Below are 18,363 nucleotides of genomic sequence, written 5' to 3' on the forward strand. Positions count from 1 at the left end.
AGCAGGGTAAAATCTATGTCAGCCTCAAAAAGATGGCGTTCTTACTAAGTGATTACTGGTTCAAGGTTGATTACCGCTACCATTGTGAGCATATCCTTAAGCAAGACACCTAATAGTAATTTCTCCAACTCAGTGGTCCTTTATGGGTTATCCAAATTATCAGCCATACATTCAAAAATTTAGTATTATAAATTGTAATGTGTTTTTTTTTCAGAGAAACATAATTGGAGACAGCATAACTTTAAAGCTTGATAATGGTGACGTTATATTCTCCCTTCAATCTGTTGTTGACAACATAAATACCTCTGTAAGTTATGAAGGTAACTTTAACAACAATGAATGGATTCATGTTATGTTTCAACACAACTCTACTACTGACCAGGTATGTGGTATAGGTGTCTAACATGGATATACATACATATAATGGCCCAAATCTGGTCTAAATCAAAGTACCCATGGAATTCCTAACTGTAGCCTGTAGGACTTCACTCATATAGAATAGAATGCGCATATACAATGTTAGGTTAATGGCCCTCCACCATGCAAGAATAAATCAAGTTACATTCAGTTATTCAAAGTTATATACGCGGTAACTCGTAAGCGGGCACGAGGTGTATGAAACAGAACACCTGTGTTATAAAGACTCTCGCTGGCCCACAACACAAAAAAGGCAACTTACTTTATTCATGTTATTCTTGTCTGCAACAGTTAATATTACAGCTGTGTTTTTATTTTATCCAGGGTTCCAACTTATACTTATCTATTGGTAACCATACTAACTTGCTGTACAACTCCATTACGGATCCAACTATATTTAACATGGAATTTTCTGAAAGTAGTGTCACTTTTATTGGTGGCAATGAAGGTATAAATTAAATATAAATAAAACATATTTTTATTCTGTTACTTCTTACTATTTTCTGCATTAGTGTATAAAACAAAATAATGGAAAATAAATTAAATAATGACATAATAGTACTGTGGGGGAAGATTGGACACCTTTAGCACAGGATATGTTTTTTGTTTACTACCAAATGGGACAAGAAAATAGAACGAAAAGATGTCCCATCTTCCTCCAACCTACTATATTAACCTAAAACATGTAATACTAATATATTATGTTTAACTTATAGATCCAAATGAAAATTTCAATGGCTGTTTATCCTCTGGGCCATACTTTAATTTTCAAGCTTATAATGGAACTAATGTTCAATGGAATAATTGCCCATTGCTCAATACAAACATATGTGGTAAGTAGTAAGCAATATTTATTTTATATTTTTCATTTTTGGTCATAATTAAGATCGGAAAAGTTTAGAAAAGTGAAAATATGTGAAGTAACGTCAAAACGACAGTCGTTATAACACGCTTAAGGATAAAACACAGAACTGCTAAACTTATACGTTAAAATCATGATCATATTTAAGGCTAGTTTTTAACTCTACAATTTTAAGCCTGGTCCCAACTGCAAATTTCGATATTTGACTCCTAACATACATAAAGTAACTTTGCAAAGTAATTTTCCCTTAGAGACACATGCTTATTATATATTTATACTAAAGTGGAGCCATGGGAGAAGATGGGAGACCTTTAGCACAGAATGTCGAAATATCCTGATTGTGTTTTAAACAATTAACAACAGTCTATGGGAGTCGTGCCGATACGATTTTATAACTCTTTGAATGTTATTTGTTTACTACTAAATGGAACAGAATAAAAAATAATGAAAAAGTGTCCCATCTTCTCCCACCCTACTAAATATAGCAAAACAATTTTAAACAGATGATCATTCTATGATATTTATATATTTCTATATCAACTTTTACACAGGTCCAAGATGCAATGATTCTGTTTGTAACAATGGTTCTTGCATTGCAACAAATACTGAAATATCTTGCCAATGCCCAAACAATACATATGGACCATTATGTCAGTACACTGGTATAACCCATGCTTAAATACAACATGTGGTAATGGTACTTGTACAAGCTTAAATTCAAGTCATTATATCTGTATGTGTGACAAAGGTAACATTTTGGCTTAATTTGTTGGCTTTGCTTTTAGATTGTTTATAATTTGGTAGTGTGTGCTTTTGCATGTGTATGAAAAGATTAAATTGTTTTAATTATGTCTGGTATATATATATTATTTTATTCTTTTCTATGTGGGTGAGGTCCCACAGCATGGCATTGGGTCTGAGATTTAAGCCAGAGTTAGCCTATTATCCTGTCATCCAGGGTGCTACAACCCATTAGTAACCACTGGGTTGAAGAAATGTCTGTTAAGTGTTTTGCCTAAAGACACATACACCTATCAGTACCGAGCATTGAACCCGGTATCCTTCGGTTACAATGCAAGCGTCTACCTTGGCACCAAGCTGCTAGATTTGGCTTTTTATTGCAATTTAATTGCTCTACGCATGTATAGCTATATAGATTTTGCTTTGAATATAATTTTAGCTTTGCTAATTCTTATGTAATTAATTCTTATGTAATTTAATTTTTGGTCTGAAAAATGGCGTTTTTTTTGCATGTTTGTGAGCAGGTTTCAGGGGAGAAAATTGTGAGAACATGGTTCGTGATTGTGAATCAAATCCGTGCTATAATCACGGAATATGTCATGATCTCATTAATTCATATGAGTGAGTGATTTTGTACATAAAATAAATAAAAAAGCCATTTTTTTCAGTTTTACAATCGATTTTATTTATAGTAGGATGGAAAAAGATGGGAAACCTTTTTGTTTATTTTTTTTTGCCTTGTTTGGTAGTAAACATAAAACATTTAAAGAATTTAAAAACGGTGTCCTCAACGACTCCCATAACCCATTGTTAATTGTTTAAAACACAATCAAGGTATTTGAATATTATGTGCTAAAGGTGTCCCATCTTCCCCCACCCTACTATATATATAAATACATTAAAAAAATAAATAAATAACTACATTTATAAACAGTAAATACGTCTTGAAATTACATTTAATATAATGTTATTGCATGGCTTTTTTGTTTTAGTAGAAAATTGTGCTTGGTGTATTATTGCATGCAAAATTTATTTATTACCCAAAAGAAAAAATCCTATTTTTTACCCGATTTAAATAAACTGTTTAAATGTATTTTTTCTATTTAAATGGAGTTTAAATGCTTTTTCTTACCAAAAATCCTGTTTTAAAAGATAATGTTTCAATTTTTGTTGTACAAATATATAAAGGTATTTAAGCTAAATCTATTGTTAATATACATTAGGTGCGACTGCGACAATACTGGTTATACTGGCGCGCAGTGTAATATGGATATAAATGAATGTAATTCCTCCCCATGTTTAAATGATGGCACATGTTTTAACAGGTATGTATACGTTTTAATTAATTTTTATACTTGATTATTTTAGTATAAAATTAAACTGTAAAGTGTAATAATTTTCCTAATTATTATTTATAAAACTATTTTATAATATTTTTGTGGAAATTTGTTTTAAGGCTGCTGTAACAAGAAAATACGAACAGTTTTTAAGGATATAATATATATATATATAGAAATAATGAAAGTTTTTTTTAACAAAGTTTTAAAATTGGGGTGGAATATTTAAAAAATGTGACAATATTCCAACAACTTAACTGTGTCCAGTTATCTTAAATTGCCTCTGCCCCTGGGGCAAAATGACTCATTTTTAAATTTTTACGATGTTTTGTCAATTTTTAAGTGACAGGACAAATAAACCAAAAAAAAATAGTATTGCCAGTTTTCCACTCCCTTTACATAATATTTTCTGATTTTAAGATATTATATATATATATAGATTATACATTCATTATTCATATATATATAATTATACCATAGATCTTAAAATGGTTTGTCCATGTTTTACTTACGCTTTGTTTGTTTTTTATTTATATTTTTCTAATGCTACTTTAATAAACACTACTTTCCTTATCCTTTTTTGACTCCTTTGGTTTCTAAAAATAATTTTTATTCTAATATTTCTGCTTTTCGGCAAGACTTGGTCAGAATTGGTAAAATGTTTTAAAAACAACATTTTTATACCAGGTAGGCCGAAAAAATACAATTCTACATTATGCCTGTTAGCAGAAGTAACAGATACTGAATTATTGTTTAGAATTGGTGATTACATTTGCCTGTGTACACCTGGTTTTGAAGGTATCAATTGTGATGTTAATATTAATGAATGTCAATCAAATCCATGCTTAAATGAGGGAGTGTGTATAGATGGAATCAACGGCTATTCCTGCCAATGTGATCTGGGCTATTATGGTATGAATTTTACTCTCTGTTTAATTATTATTGAAATTTTAATATGTGCTAGTACTTTAAACATGGGGTGGAATTTACACCCAACACCATGTATTTTAAACATGGGTGGAATTTACACCCAACACCCTGTACTTTAAAAAAAACAACAAAGTTACATAGGTGGTAACTCATTAAAGGGCACAAGGTGTATGAAACAGAACATCCATGTTATAACAACTATCATTACCTGCTATACTAGGGAAAACTTGAATTTTGAATTCACTCATTCAATTAAACCCAATATAAAACACACAGGCACAAGATGTGAGAATGAGGTTGACAACTGTATTGGCAATCAATGCAATCCTATAACCGAAGTTTGTATTAGTGAACCTACAAGACACTACTGTGTGTGCAAGAAGGGTTATGGAGGTATTTATGTGAATGAATTAAAAATGTATTTTGTGAATGACTTATTTTACCATGTTTGTCATTTTTTGTGTGATTTTAAGCATTAATTTTTCTTTGTTTATGGTTATTTGGGGTGTGTTAAAATACAGTTATACTTATGGTTGTCAACTTGTCATACATAGGGAACCTCATTGATTAATGTGGTGAATGCAATATACTTTGTCTCTACTTGTTTGTATAGACACCTAACAGCAGGGTAAAGCCATTTTCCGCTTAAAACTGGTGTAATAAAATATATAAAGTCACCCTGTTTCAGAAATTGTGATAACCTGTCAGTATGTCACCCCTTACAGTAACCCTAAAGCTATAGGTAAAAGGGACCCAAATTTGGGACCCATTTAACAGCCTATAGTTTATTCCATATTGAGTTATACAAAGTGTTTTACATTTGGTTTTAAAACAGTTATATTTTACAGGTGCAAACTGTACAGATGTAAATGAATGCTTAAGTGACCCATGCTTGAACAATGCTACTTGTGTGAACGGAATAGACAAGTTTACATGCATATGCATGCCTGGTTATGCAGGTCAGTTGTTTTATGTATATATGTAACTTCTTACTTTATCCTTGCCTGGCAAAAAAATGACAGTCAGTATAACACGGGTGTTTTTGTTTCATACACACGTGCCTGCTTACGAGTTACCATGTATGTTACTTTGTGGGTGATTATTTTGGGGGCGATTTTTTTTCTTTTTTATGTATGGCTGATAATTTGGACAACCCATTAGTGACCACTATGTTAAAGTTATTTTTGTTAAGTGTTTTGCCAAGGGAATTTCATAAAGTATATATCTCAAATTTAGGAAGCATGAAGCTAAAGCCGTCACAAAGCTTTCTTAGAGTAAAATATAGCGGTTTTGCTGCTGTGAGTTCAAATTTTTAACCTGCATTAATCAGTAAACATAATAATTAAACAATTCTAACTTATTGGTTGTAATGTTTACTGATTAATGCAGTGTAGAAAATTCAGGGTTGGCCTGCCTACCCTGCCACCCCAGGTTTGGTGCCTATGAGTATATTATGCCCAGAAGCAGTGTATCTTTTTTGGTGTGCCAATTTTCTTTCTGCTAGGTGGCAGTAGTGTTCAATTGAAATCATTTGCTTTCTTTCTTTTTGTAAACTGAGATAACATTAACATCTAACAGTGGTATCCAGTTAGAGCTTAAAAAGTTGAATAAGATTACAGTATAGGCAGATATCTATTGGGATGAGATAATATATATATATATATACATATTAATATATATCACTGTTAATACATACACAGTTTTATTCTTACTTTAACATTAAAATTGTCTTGTTTTAACTTTAGGTGGTTAGTTATTTAGTTATGTTTCATGCCAGACAGTAAAGAGTCTACACACATTCAATATTAAATGTATAAATATACATATATATATAATATACATGTAGTATTTATTTTTTTCCAGGTTTTGATGCATTTTAAGTTAGAAATAGGCTATATTAAACAAAATGTGTATATATATATATATATATATATATATATGTGTTTAGCTGTATTTTATATACAGACAGCCAAATTAATGTAAAACAGCAAAACACACGTTTTAACAGGTGTTAATGCATTTTAACCATTTTATAATAAACACAGTAAAACAAAAATTAGGTTTACAAAATCCCTAAAAACTGTTTTAGTATAATTGCAAATATAGACCAAGTTACTACACTATATCCTATCTAATAAAACTGGTTTGTTAAATCAGCTTAGATTTGTGAATGGACTACAATAACCTCATGCTGTGTTGCCTTATTTAATGGTAGATAAACCAGATTAGTCTTTATTGCTCACTGCTCAACGAAATGGCTTGTTTTATCTGTCAGTAGCAATTGTCATTATATAGATAGAGTGTTGAATTTGTGAAATAGTTTATGTGTGTATGTGTTAGCTTTATTTAAAGGACTGTTTTTGTGTATAAATAAAAAAATATTAAGTGTGTATATTTCTATATATATGTATGTATAAGATTTTCTATTTTTAATGCAAATTTACAATGGTTAATTTAATATTTATTATGTGTGAATTAAACTTGTTGTCAGTTAGACAGTTAAATTTTAGCAAAACATAATGTTATAAAAACTATCATTTTTAATATTTTAAAGATATATATATACACTGTAAGCCAGAAGCCTATACTGTAACTGGCTATATATATATCTTTTATTGTTATTCAATTTAGCCTACAAGACAACTATAATGAGCTGTGATGGTTAAAATGTGTTCATAAAATCTTTGTTAACTAAAATTGCTTGAAAATTGATATTAAAATTGAGGTCTAATCAGTTTTATTACAAAACGTCATTTTGTTTATGTTTAAATTGTTATAACAGCAGATTTCATCTTCAAGTTTTGTTTGTTTTTCATTGAGTCTTTGTTTATTAAGTACTTAATTAGTATTACTGCGTAAATTGACTTTTAGTAAACAAATTCCTAATTGAGTTTATTTGTTTTTTTACTGTAGGAGTTTGTTTATATTTGTTTAGTTAATTAAAAAACCATTTGGTGTTTAATTGTCTGTGATTCTAAGCATGTCTAATGTTTTGTAAAGTATTGTGCTTTTAAAGACACTTAACGGCAATTGCTCCAACCAATTGGTCACTAATGGGTTATCTAAATGTCAGCCATATTATAAACAAACAAAAAACACAACCACAAAGTTACATACATGGTAACTCATAAGCAGGCACGAGGTGTATGAACAGAACACCCGTGTTATAACTACTGTCATTGCCCCGCCACCCGAAGATGAATAAGTTACATTAATTTATACATCTTCTAGTGACATAAAGCAGACATCTATACTCACTGACCATTCGTTTATCTTAAATCCTAGACAGTCAATCTCTCATGTTAGGGTTATATAGGTTATGTAGTTAATGTATTTATGTGTGAATTTTAATGGTTAAAGTATGTGTATATATATATAAATAATTTAAAAGTTGTAAACTGTTGCATTTTTTGCACCTGCGTTTATTAGAATTTGTGAATTCGGTATGAGAAATGGATTTTAGATATTTGCGCTATAGAATGGGGTGTATCTTCTATGATACTGTAAAATATTGTACACTATTTCAGAATTTAAAATCTGTTTTTATTTTTTAATAAATTTTACTAAAATTTATTTAATAGCGTCTTTGCAATTAGGCCTATGTTATATACCAGTTGAATTGAGATTCTTAATTCAGATACTTAAGAACAAGGAATTCAATTTGAAGCACTTTAAGTCTTAATAAGTGTTTAATTGCTCTTAAGTCTTTGTCTGGTGTACTTGTATGTAATGAAGAGTTCATTATGCTATTAATAAGATACATGATGCAATTCATTATACATCTAAATATTTACATAGTCTTTATATGTATAGTACTGTGGGGAAATGGGACACCTTTAGCGCATAATAATCAAATATTGTGATCCTGTTTTAAACAATTAACTACGGTCTATGGGAGTCGTGAGAATACAGTTTATAATTCTTTAAATATTCTTTGTTTACTACCAAATAAGACGAGAAAAAATAAAAAATAAAAAGGTTGTCCCATCTTCTCCCACCCTACTATACACACCTAATTTATTATAAATCAATTGTAAATAAATATAGATGATAGTAGCTTTGATGTGTGGCCTAAATATACAAGTGTGTACCCTATTATCACCCCAGGTTTGGCGCCTATGATTAAATGCATGTTGTTACCATATATGTGCTAAGTGTCTTATGTAGCTATTTTATTGACCTAGTCAAGTTTGTATTGCATGCATTAGACCCTATATAAAAACAGTTCTGTATTAATATTAATTATATATAAAAGGAATTTTATTGATTTTTATTTTTAAGCTGTGTTATACATTTTATTTAGTATTTACAAATACTATAGTTGGGGTCGTTTTTGTCCTTGTGCAAAACACTTAACGGCAATTGCTCCAACCCAGTGGTCACTAATGGGCTGTCAAAATTGTCAGCCATGTTACAAACATAAACAATCACCCACAAAGTTACATACTTGGTAACTCATAAGCGAGGTACGAGGTATATGAAACAGATCACCTGTGTTATAAGGACTGTTGTTTTTTCGCCACGCAAGGATAAAAAAGTTATATCATTCATTCGAATACAGCATAGTTATAGGGAATGTACTGTAATATTTCAAAACATGAAGACGTGTAACTTGTTTATTATTGGATTTATTCTATCTAACATAACAGGTAAAAACCAATGCCATATGCAACTATAAACTATTTGTATATTATGCTGTTGCTACTTGGCATAATGTAGTACTTTAATCTGGTCTTATAGCATATTGTACAATTTTGATCATATTTTTAATGTGTGTATTCTCTAAAATGCTCTCTATATATAATTTTATTTTGTTGAACACTTTTAACCAAGTTGTATTTAATATAGGGTGGTTTTAATGACTGTTGTTTCACTGCTAATTCCCTTCTCTTCACTGTTTTTATTAATGTTATTTTCGCTACTGTATTCAAAGTTATAAATACACATTATATTAGACTTGGAGTATATATGTATTGATGTATCATGTATTCCTAAATAAAAGTACTTCAAAAATAAAATTTTAATTTTATTTTATATCTTTAAAATATTGTTTTTGTTTTATAGGATATTTATGCCAACAAGACATCAATGAGTGTGAAAATGAGCCATGTCAGAATTCTGCAATTTGCATGAATGAGATAAATGATTATAACTGCATATGTGAACTGGGGTGGACTGGTAAAAATTGCTCAGAGGTAAACGCCCATTTAATCTTGTTTTATATACCCATAGTGTATATAGTATAACTGTATAATGTAATAGGTTCACACATATAAAATAGAATGTGCATATACAATGTAAGGGTAATGGGCCAACTCTGGCCTAAATTCCAGCTCCCATGGCATACCACTGTAGGACCTCACTCATAGAATAGAACTTAATTTTTTACGAGAAGTTTACATAAAAAATTGTCTACAGGTTTTTGCACCGTGTGATTCTAGCCCGTGTCACAATGGTACTTGTGACATCATGTCACATGACAATCCCCCTGGTTACGCTTGTACATGCATGAGCGGTTTCAGTGGAAATAATTGTGAAATAAATATTGACGACTGTGCAAATGTAACTTGTTCTTACAACGAGATATGTATGGATAAAGTCAATGAACATCAATGCATCTGTAATCCAGGTAAAATTGTTGTTTTAGATAATTTTGGGTTAAAATTTTTAAAGTACAAGATGTTGGCCATAGGCACCAAACCTGGGGTGGCAGGGTAGGCAGGCCAACCCTGGAATTTTTACACTGCATTGATCAGTGAACACTACAACCAATAAGTTCGATTTGTTTCATAGGATTGTGTGTCTAACTTTCCCTGCCTCCCCTGTGTTTTATGGTAATAAAATCTATGTTTAAAATACAGAGTGTTGGGTGTAAATTCCACCCCATGTTTAAAGTACAGGGTGTTGGGTGTAAATTCCACCCCATGTTTAAAGTACAAGTTGTTGGGTGTTAATTCCACCCCATGTTTAAAGTACAGGGTGTTGGGTGTAAATTCCACCCCATGTTTAAAGTACAAGGTGTTGGGTGTTAATTTCACCCCATGTTTAAAGTACAGGGTGTTGGGTGTAAATTCCACCCCATGTTTAAAATACATGGCATTAAGTAAAAGTTCCATCCCAAAATTTGCTCCAAATTTTTACTCCTATTGAAACCATAGGATACACAATGGACAACATTGACAACTGTACAATAGAAATCAATGAATGCAGCTCTAATCCATGTGAAAATAATGCATCATGTATTGACTTGATTAATAACTATGAATGCAATTGCACATATGGTAAATAGAATTCTATATTTTTGTTTATTTTTATAATATAGTATGGTGGGGGAAGATGGGACACCTTTAGAACATAATATCCAAGTATCCTCATCAAGTTTTTTAAACAATTAACAACAGTCTATGGGAGTCGTGAGGATATCGTTTTGTATTTCTTTGAATGTTCTTTGTTTACTACCAAATGGGACGTGAAACTAGAATGAAAAGGTGTCCTATCTTCCCCACCCTACTATATTTTTATATGTGTATAATTAGAGTTTTTGGTGTAAAATGTGACCATAGCTTTTGAAACAGGGGTGACATCATATGTTTTTTTAATACTCCAGTTTTAAGTATAAATTAGCTTTATCTTTCCGTTAGGTGTCTATAAAAACAAGCAGAGCCAAAGTATATTGCGTTCACCACATTAATCAATGAGGTTCCCTATGTTTGACAACTAGGAGTGTAACTGTATTTAATTGTAAGAACACGATTAGGAAATATGAGATATTATGTGCTAACAGTATCCATCTTACCCCACAGTACTATATTATACTTATTTTTCTAAATGTTTGTTGAAAAAAAACTACTGTTAGTAGATTTTAGTAAGAATTTCACGCCTATTTTACTGTTATAGGGTATGGAGGAAGAAATTGTGAAATGGTGATCAACTTCTGCGAATCTATGCCTTGTTTTAATGGTGGGCACTGTCAAAGTGATGTTGGGTAAGAGTCATTTTGATAAATAGTTTAATATATATAAATATACATGTGTTGTAAATGATATTCTTTGCAAAACAGTATAATTAGTTTAGGTAAGTATTTGACTGTTTGTTGTGTTAAATTTGATATGCACAATTGAATATTTTTTGACAGCTTTTATTACAATATTGGTATTGAACATTTCTACATCTTTTTCAACTTTTGCACATGGTTTATAAAAGTAGCTTGTGAGATGAATACCCTTAGCACATATTATACACATAATATCCCATATTTCCAAATCCGGTTTAACAATTAATTCTGTAAATACAACTTTTCCCTATCAAACAAAACAAAAAAATAGAATGGAAACAGTATGATGTCCCATCTTAAGCCAAGAAACAATACCCCAAATCATACACAACTTTTTATATTACAGCTCCTATAGATGTTTCTGTGTACCTGGTTTTGTAGGCTTACACTGTGAGCATACATTTAATGCATGTAATTCAAATCCATGTGTAAATGATGCTATGTGTTCTTCTCAACTGGGGTTGTATCATTGTGAGTGTCAACCTGGATACCAAGGTGTCAACTGCCACTTGGATATTAATGAATGCGACTCTAACCCTTGCCGGTGAGTTGTTAGGTTTTTTATTTATTCTGTGTTTCGCTTTTTTTAACACTTTTACCAAATAGGCTTAATGCTGCTACTATTGTGGGTGTATGTGTCATTTGGCAAGACACTTAACAACAATTGCTTAAATCTAGTAGTCACTTATGACTTATGAGCTGTCTAAACTGTAAAAAAACTTTTAAAAAATGCCTACAAAGTTACATACATGGTAACTCGTAAGCGAACATGAGGTGTATGAAACAGAACACTATGTTAAAACCACTGTCGTTTTCCAGCCATGGCAGGATGAATAAGTTACATTCATACAATTAGTATATGTTTAAATAAAAACTTGACATAAATAAAAAATAGGCACAAGGTGAATGAAACATAAGAATACATAAGTTACATTCACTTATTTATTCGCCCAGAAACGACGGCAACTGTACGAACTTAGTGGCGAATTTCTCTTGCTCATGTACCACCGGGTGGAGTGGTGAGCAATGTGAAATAAACGTGAACGAATGTGAAAGTAACCCGTGTCAAAACGGAGCGGAATGTATTGACCAGGTGAGGGAAGCAGAGAGTAGGAATGTTTTTGTTTTTTTATGCAGACGAGGTCCTACAGCGTGACATTCTATGGGACCTAATATTTATTTTTATAACTTTTCCTTTGTTTATGTGTTTTTACACAGTTACACTCATAGCTGTCAAACGTAGGAAACCTCATTGATTTATAAAGAAATGAAAATCAAATGCAACATACTTTGGATTTGCTTGTTTGTATAGACACCTAACAGCAGGGTATTTCAAGCAGAGCCAAAGTATATTGCATTCACCACATTAATCAATGAGGCTCCCTATGTTTGGCAACTATGAGTGTAACTGTATTTTAACAATGTCATTTATACGATAAAGTTAAAAAAGCTATGCTTTAGATTAAATTTTGCATTATTTTCAACACAGGTTGCGAGTTATACATGCGAATGTTTAGATGGATATACAGGGGCACACTGTCAAACCAACATCAATGAGTGTGAGGATAAGCCTTGTTTACACAATGGTTCATGCATAGATGGTAAGATTTCTATTGTAAGCTAATTTTTTAGTTTTTATGCCTGTCTGTAGCCTAGAGGTTACGGGTTCAAGGCTTGACGCTGCTACCATTGTGGGTGTATGTGTCCTTGGGACACTTAAAGTCAATTGCTCCAACCCAGTGGTCACTAATGAGTTGTCTAAACTGTCAGCCATACATTACACAAAAAAATTAAAAACTACCCCCAAAATAATCACCTGCAAAGTTACATATGTGGTTACTAGTAAGCAGCTCAAGGTGTATGAAACAAAACACCTGTGTTATAACGACTAATAACCTCGCCATGCGAGAATAAACAAGCTACATTCATTCTATTATTTACTTGTTTTGTTTTACAGGCATAGCAAAGTTTACATGCATATGTAATAACACTGGGTACATGGGTCCCATTTGTGAGGATGAAATAAATGAATGTAATGAATTACAACCTTGTTCTAATGGTGGATTATGTACAGACCTTGTCAATGCTTACAACTGTACATGTCTGCCTGGGTATATTGGGACCCATTGCGAGGTATGTAATACAGTAGGGCGGGGGAAGATGGGTCACCTTTTTATTATAATTTTTACATTTGGTAGTAAACAAAGATTCAAAGAATTGTAAAACCGTATCCTCACGCCTCCCGTAGGCTGTTGTTAACTGTTAAAAACACGATCAGGATATTTGGATATTATGTGCTAAAGGAGTAAAGGTGTCCCATCTTACCCTACATTACTATATGTTTATCTAAACTGTGTATTAGGACAGGGCCAACTATTTAACATACAATACCAGCAAGTTCACTAATAGCAATCAGTTATAAAATAGGTTTAAAAAACATTATAAACTGCGTTTTGTTACTAAATTAATACCCAAGTTACTTAATTAAATAAATTATGGTTATATTTTTTACAGCATACAATAGCGGAACAGGTTAAAACTCTTTATTTGTAAATTGTTGTTGTTGTTTTTTTGTTTTTTTTGAAGTTTGCTTTATTTGTTTTGTTTAATTTTATGCTTGTTTTGCTTTTATTTGTAAATTAAACGTGTTTTATTTTATGTAAACATTCTGTTTATTTTTTGTTAGTGTTTTTGTGTATTTTATTGTATTGTGTAATTATGTTTTTATGGTTTTTAATAAGTACTTATGTTAACAAACAACATAATAGTAGGGTGGGGGGAGATGGGACACCTTTTTAACTTTATTTCTCGTCCCGTTTGGTAGTAAACAAAGAGCATTCATAGAATTAAAAAGACATATCTTCACGACTCCCATAGAATGTTGTTAATTGTTTAAAACATGATCAGGATATTTAGATATTATGTGTTAAAAGTGTCCCGTCTTCCCCCACCCTATTATATTATTAACCCAACTGTAAATACTAATTAGATTGTACTTTTATAAGAAACTAACGATGCCATTTAGGCGAAATATATCTCTTATTACACAATTAGTTGGACTAGATTTTTGTCTGTTACATTTTCGTAGCACCAGATCCTTACTGTATTTCTTTACAAGAATCGTTCAACTCTATGAGCACCAGATCAGGGTCAGATTCGCGAAATTTTAATATTATAACTCTACTTTTAGATTGATATTGATGAATGCCTTTCCACACCTTGTGTTAATGGGGGAACATGCCATCAGAGATCGAATACCAATATATATGGCTCAATAATAAAGGGGAACTTTTCTTATGACAATTCTGAGGGTTTTGTTTGCATATGCTCAAATGGTGAGTGGATTTAAATGAATAAATGTAACTTATTTATTTTTGTGTGGTGGGGTAAGAATAGTTGTTATAACATGGGTGTTCTGTTTCATACACCTCATGCCTGCTTACGAGTTACCACATATGTAGCTTTGTGGGTGATTTTTTTTCTGTATGGCTGACAATTTAGACAACCTATTAGTGACCACTTAAAGCAATTGTCGTTAAGTGACCTGGGTTAAAGCAATTGTCGTTAAGTATCTTGCCTAAAAACACATACGCCCACAATGGTAGCAGCGACAAACCTTGAACCTGTATCCTCTGGGTACTCAAAACACCGTGTATAAACAACAAACAGTGTACCAGTCCAAAATCAATGAAAACAAGTATTAGTCTTAAACATAAACAAAAAAATATTCATTTAAAAAAAATTATTCCAAAACTTTTTATGTTATAGGTTATAAAGGCGTGAACTGTGAAACAGAAATTGACGAATGTTTAACTATACAACCATGCTCAAATAATTCAACATGTGTGGATCATATAGCTGACTATATTTGTCACTGTGGTCCTGGATTTGGGGGTCGTAATTGTTCAGTGCCGCTCCGTGGGTGTGACAATAGTCACGAATGTAGCAACGGCGCTAAATGTGTGGCGTTTCTTGAAAACGAAAATTTAGGTATGTATTTTTTTGTGTTATTGTATTACATATTTTAGGTTTTATTAAAATCTGGGGTGACATTGTTGAAAGACAGTTACACTCATAGTCATCAAACATAGGAAACCTCATTGATTAATGTGGTGAATGCAATATACTTTGGCTCTGCTTGTTTGTATAGACACAACAGGGTAAAACTGTATTAACAACTTTCTTTTTGCTGTTAATTTCCTTCTCTTCTACTTTAAATAACATGATCTTCGCTATCTTTTCAAAAATATAAACAAAAACATATAGTACTAGTAGGTGGGGGGAAGATGGGAAACCTTTTACTCTTTTCTTGTCTCATTTCCTAGAAAAGGTGTCCCATCTTTCCCCAGGCCGTTATGTTATAATTCTTATATTCTAGATCTGCACAATTACACTTGTGAGTGCACCCCTGGTTTTTCTGGCTCATTCTGTCGGCAATCTACTACGTTATCCATGAATGGTGTCTCCATGTTGGTGTTTAACGTCAACCAAAACACAAGAAATATTTCGTTCACATTTCGGACTACTATACCCGATGCTATACTAACTACTGTGGAAACAATGACCAATGATATTTTTAAAGTAATAAATAGTAGAGTGGGGGAAGTTGGGACACCTTTTCCTTGACTTTTTCGTCCCATTTAGTAGTAAGCAAAAAACATTTAAAGAATTATAAAACCGTATCATCACGACTGCCATAGACCGTTGTTAATTTTTTAAAACATGATTAGGATTTTTGGATATTATGTGCTAAAGTTGTCCCGTCTTCCTCCACTGTTTTATATTTATACTATTTGCTTATTAGTTATTATATGCTACTTATTAGTAATAGTAGTAGTTCTATTCTATATGGGTGAGGTCCTACAGAGAGGCATGCTATGGGACCTGAGATTTAGGCCAGAGTTGGCTCATTACCCCAACATTGTATATGCTTATTTTATTCTATATGGGTGAAGTCCTACAGTTACATTAAAAAAACACAGTTTTTTATTTGAACTAGTTTTTACCCATAGTATGTTTTAATGACTCTCGTTTGCTGCTAATTTCTTTCTCTCTGACTCTGTTGTTTTAAGTTACCCTATCTTTGCTACTATATTTTAAATAAACAAATATTAAAAAATGTTTAAATTTAGGTATATCTCTCTGGTGGTGCAATACATTTACATATCAACAATCAAACCATATATTCAATACAACCTGTACTAAACAACGGGTATTGGAACGAGGTTTTCATTTCGTTCACTGACAGTCTTGTAATGGTTAGCCTCAACCAATCAGAATGCACTGCTGTGTCATGTGACCTGCTTTTTAACCAATCAGCGACTTTTAAAGGTATTTAAAAATTGATCATTTCGGTGGTAATTAAAATATATATATATAAAATATTTTTCAATTTTTTTTGGATTTATAGCACAATAATAACCAAATATTCTGATCGTGTTTTAAAGAATTAACAACGGCCAATGGGAGTCGTGAGGATAGGGTTTTATAATTCTTTGAATGTTCTTTGTTTACTACTAAATGGGACGAGAAAATAGAATGAAAGTTTTCCAATCTACTATATATAGTAGATTAGTAGGGTGGGGAGACTGGGACACCTTTTTATTCTATTTTTTTTTATCCCACGGTAGTAAATAAGGAAAATTCAAAGAATTATAAAACCGTCTTTTCATGACTCCCATAGACCATTGTTAATTGTTTAAAACACGATCAGAATATTTGGATATTATGTGCTAAAGGTGTCCCACTTTTCCCACCATACTATTTATTATTATTTCTTTTCCAGACGTAAGAAGCATAACGTTTGGTTCTGACATTACCCTACCCCCATATTACGGTTGTATGCGGGATATTAAACACAACAACAAAATACTCGATGCTCAAAGCAGGGTTGTAGCTTCTAACTTGGAAGGGGGGTGTAACCGTCAAGAGGTGTGTCAACCTGACAGTTGTCACGACCACGGAATTTGTGTGGATTTATGGAGCAAATTTCGGTAAATTAAAAAATTATATAATATAATATAATATATTTTTTTTGGTATTTTGAAATTCTATATAAATATAATATATATGTACTGTATTTTTTCCATTAATTTAAAATTAAACTTTATTTTTTCGATATTTTTGAAATTATTGACTGTAGTGTACTAGTGTAGATTGACCTAACCAAATGAAATTGTAACCAAGTAGCTGAAAAAACATTGTTTTAACACATATTATATGTATTAAAGTTTCGATTTCACCTTTTATGTTGTGGTCACTAATAGGTTGTCCAAATTGTCAGTCATACAGAAAAAAATCACCAACAAAGTTACATAGGTGGTAACTTGTAAGCGAGCACAAGGTGTATGAAACAGAACATCCGTGTTATAACGACTGTCGCTTTTCCTGCTACGCGAGGATAAATAAGTTACATTCATTTATAATACTATACATTATAGCATTGCCTATTACCCTACAGGTCTGCATCTTATGTACTTAATATACCATGGTTGTTCATTACAGATGTGAATGCTTAAGGCCTTACATTGGAAATACATGTGACTTAGAAATAAGACCTGCTACATTTGGATATCTCAATAAAAAAAGTTTTGCACTGTTTAAGGTAAATTTAATTTGAATTTTGTTAACTATAGTAGGTTGGGGTAAGATGGTCCTTGTTTTTATTTTCTTTTCTCGTCCCATTTGGTAGTAAACAAAGAATTTTTACAGAATTATATAACCATATCCTCACAACCCTAAAAGAGCGTTGGTAATTGTTACAAACACAATTAGGTGTAATGTGTCTATACAAACAAGCAGAGCTAAAGTAGATTGCATTCACCACATTAATTAATGAGGTTCCCTATGTTTTAGAACCAAAATTTTAACTGCATTTTAACAATGTCACCCCAGATTTTCCTAGGTCGTAGATCTTACCAAAAAAATAATTAAAATGTGGCACATATTTTTATAACTAAATTTAATTTTTATTTTCTATACAGCTATTAGAGCCTCCAAAACAAGTTTTTAATATTTCTATG

The 18,363-nt window shown here is 31.7% G+C and overlaps 1 protein-coding gene across 5 annotated transcripts in view; it reads left to right on the forward strand.

The window, feature by feature from the left end:
• The window catches only part of LOC100175485 (protein crumbs homolog 1), a 29,673-nt gene that overhangs the window by 441 nt on the left and 10,869 nt on the right, over positions 1-18,363 (forward strand). For 2 of the 5 annotated variants that reach the window (XM_026837345.1, XM_009862327.3), the window contains exons 2-25: positions 215-382; positions 742-865; positions 1,134-1,250; positions 1,831-2,027; positions 2,545-2,641; positions 3,244-3,345; positions 4,115-4,269; positions 4,564-4,680; positions 5,136-5,246; positions 9,352-9,482; positions 9,706-9,916; positions 10,446-10,568; positions 11,185-11,272; positions 11,688-11,885; positions 12,296-12,434; positions 12,831-12,942; positions 13,299-13,474; positions 13,856-13,873; positions 14,532-14,676; positions 15,110-15,331; positions 15,720-15,922; positions 16,474-16,672; positions 17,127-17,334; positions 17,846-17,945. In XM_026837345.1, coding sequence (XP_026693146.1) covers positions 1,901-2,027; positions 2,545-2,641; positions 3,244-3,345; positions 4,115-4,269; positions 4,564-4,680; positions 5,136-5,246; positions 9,352-9,482; positions 9,706-9,916; positions 10,446-10,568; positions 11,185-11,272; positions 11,688-11,885; positions 12,296-12,434; positions 12,831-12,942; positions 13,299-13,474; positions 13,856-13,873; positions 14,532-14,676; positions 15,110-15,331; positions 15,720-15,922; positions 16,474-16,672; positions 17,127-17,334; positions 17,846-17,945 — 2,982 coding nt within the window. In that variant the 5' untranslated portion in view covers positions 215-382; positions 742-865; positions 1,134-1,250; positions 1,831-1,900. Of the gene's footprint in view, positions 1-214; positions 383-741; positions 866-1,133; positions 1,251-1,830; positions 2,028-2,544; positions 2,642-3,243; positions 3,346-4,114; positions 4,270-4,563; positions 4,681-5,135; positions 5,247-8,816; positions 8,937-9,351; positions 9,483-9,705; positions 9,917-10,445; positions 10,569-11,184; positions 11,273-11,687; positions 11,886-12,295; positions 12,435-12,830; positions 12,943-13,298; positions 13,475-13,855; positions 13,874-14,531; positions 14,677-15,109; positions 15,332-15,719; positions 15,923-16,473; positions 16,673-17,126; positions 17,335-17,845; positions 17,946-18,363 lie in introns of those variants that run through there. The other 3 variants (XM_026837344.1, XM_026837346.1, XM_026837347.1) reach the window with 3 other exon arrangements.

The sequence above is a fragment of the Ciona intestinalis genome, chromosome 13, assembly GCF_000224145.3.
Source record: "Ciona intestinalis chromosome 13, KH, whole genome shotgun sequence".
Lineage (NCBI taxonomy): Eukaryota > Metazoa > Chordata > Ascidiacea > Phlebobranchia > Cionidae > Ciona > Ciona intestinalis.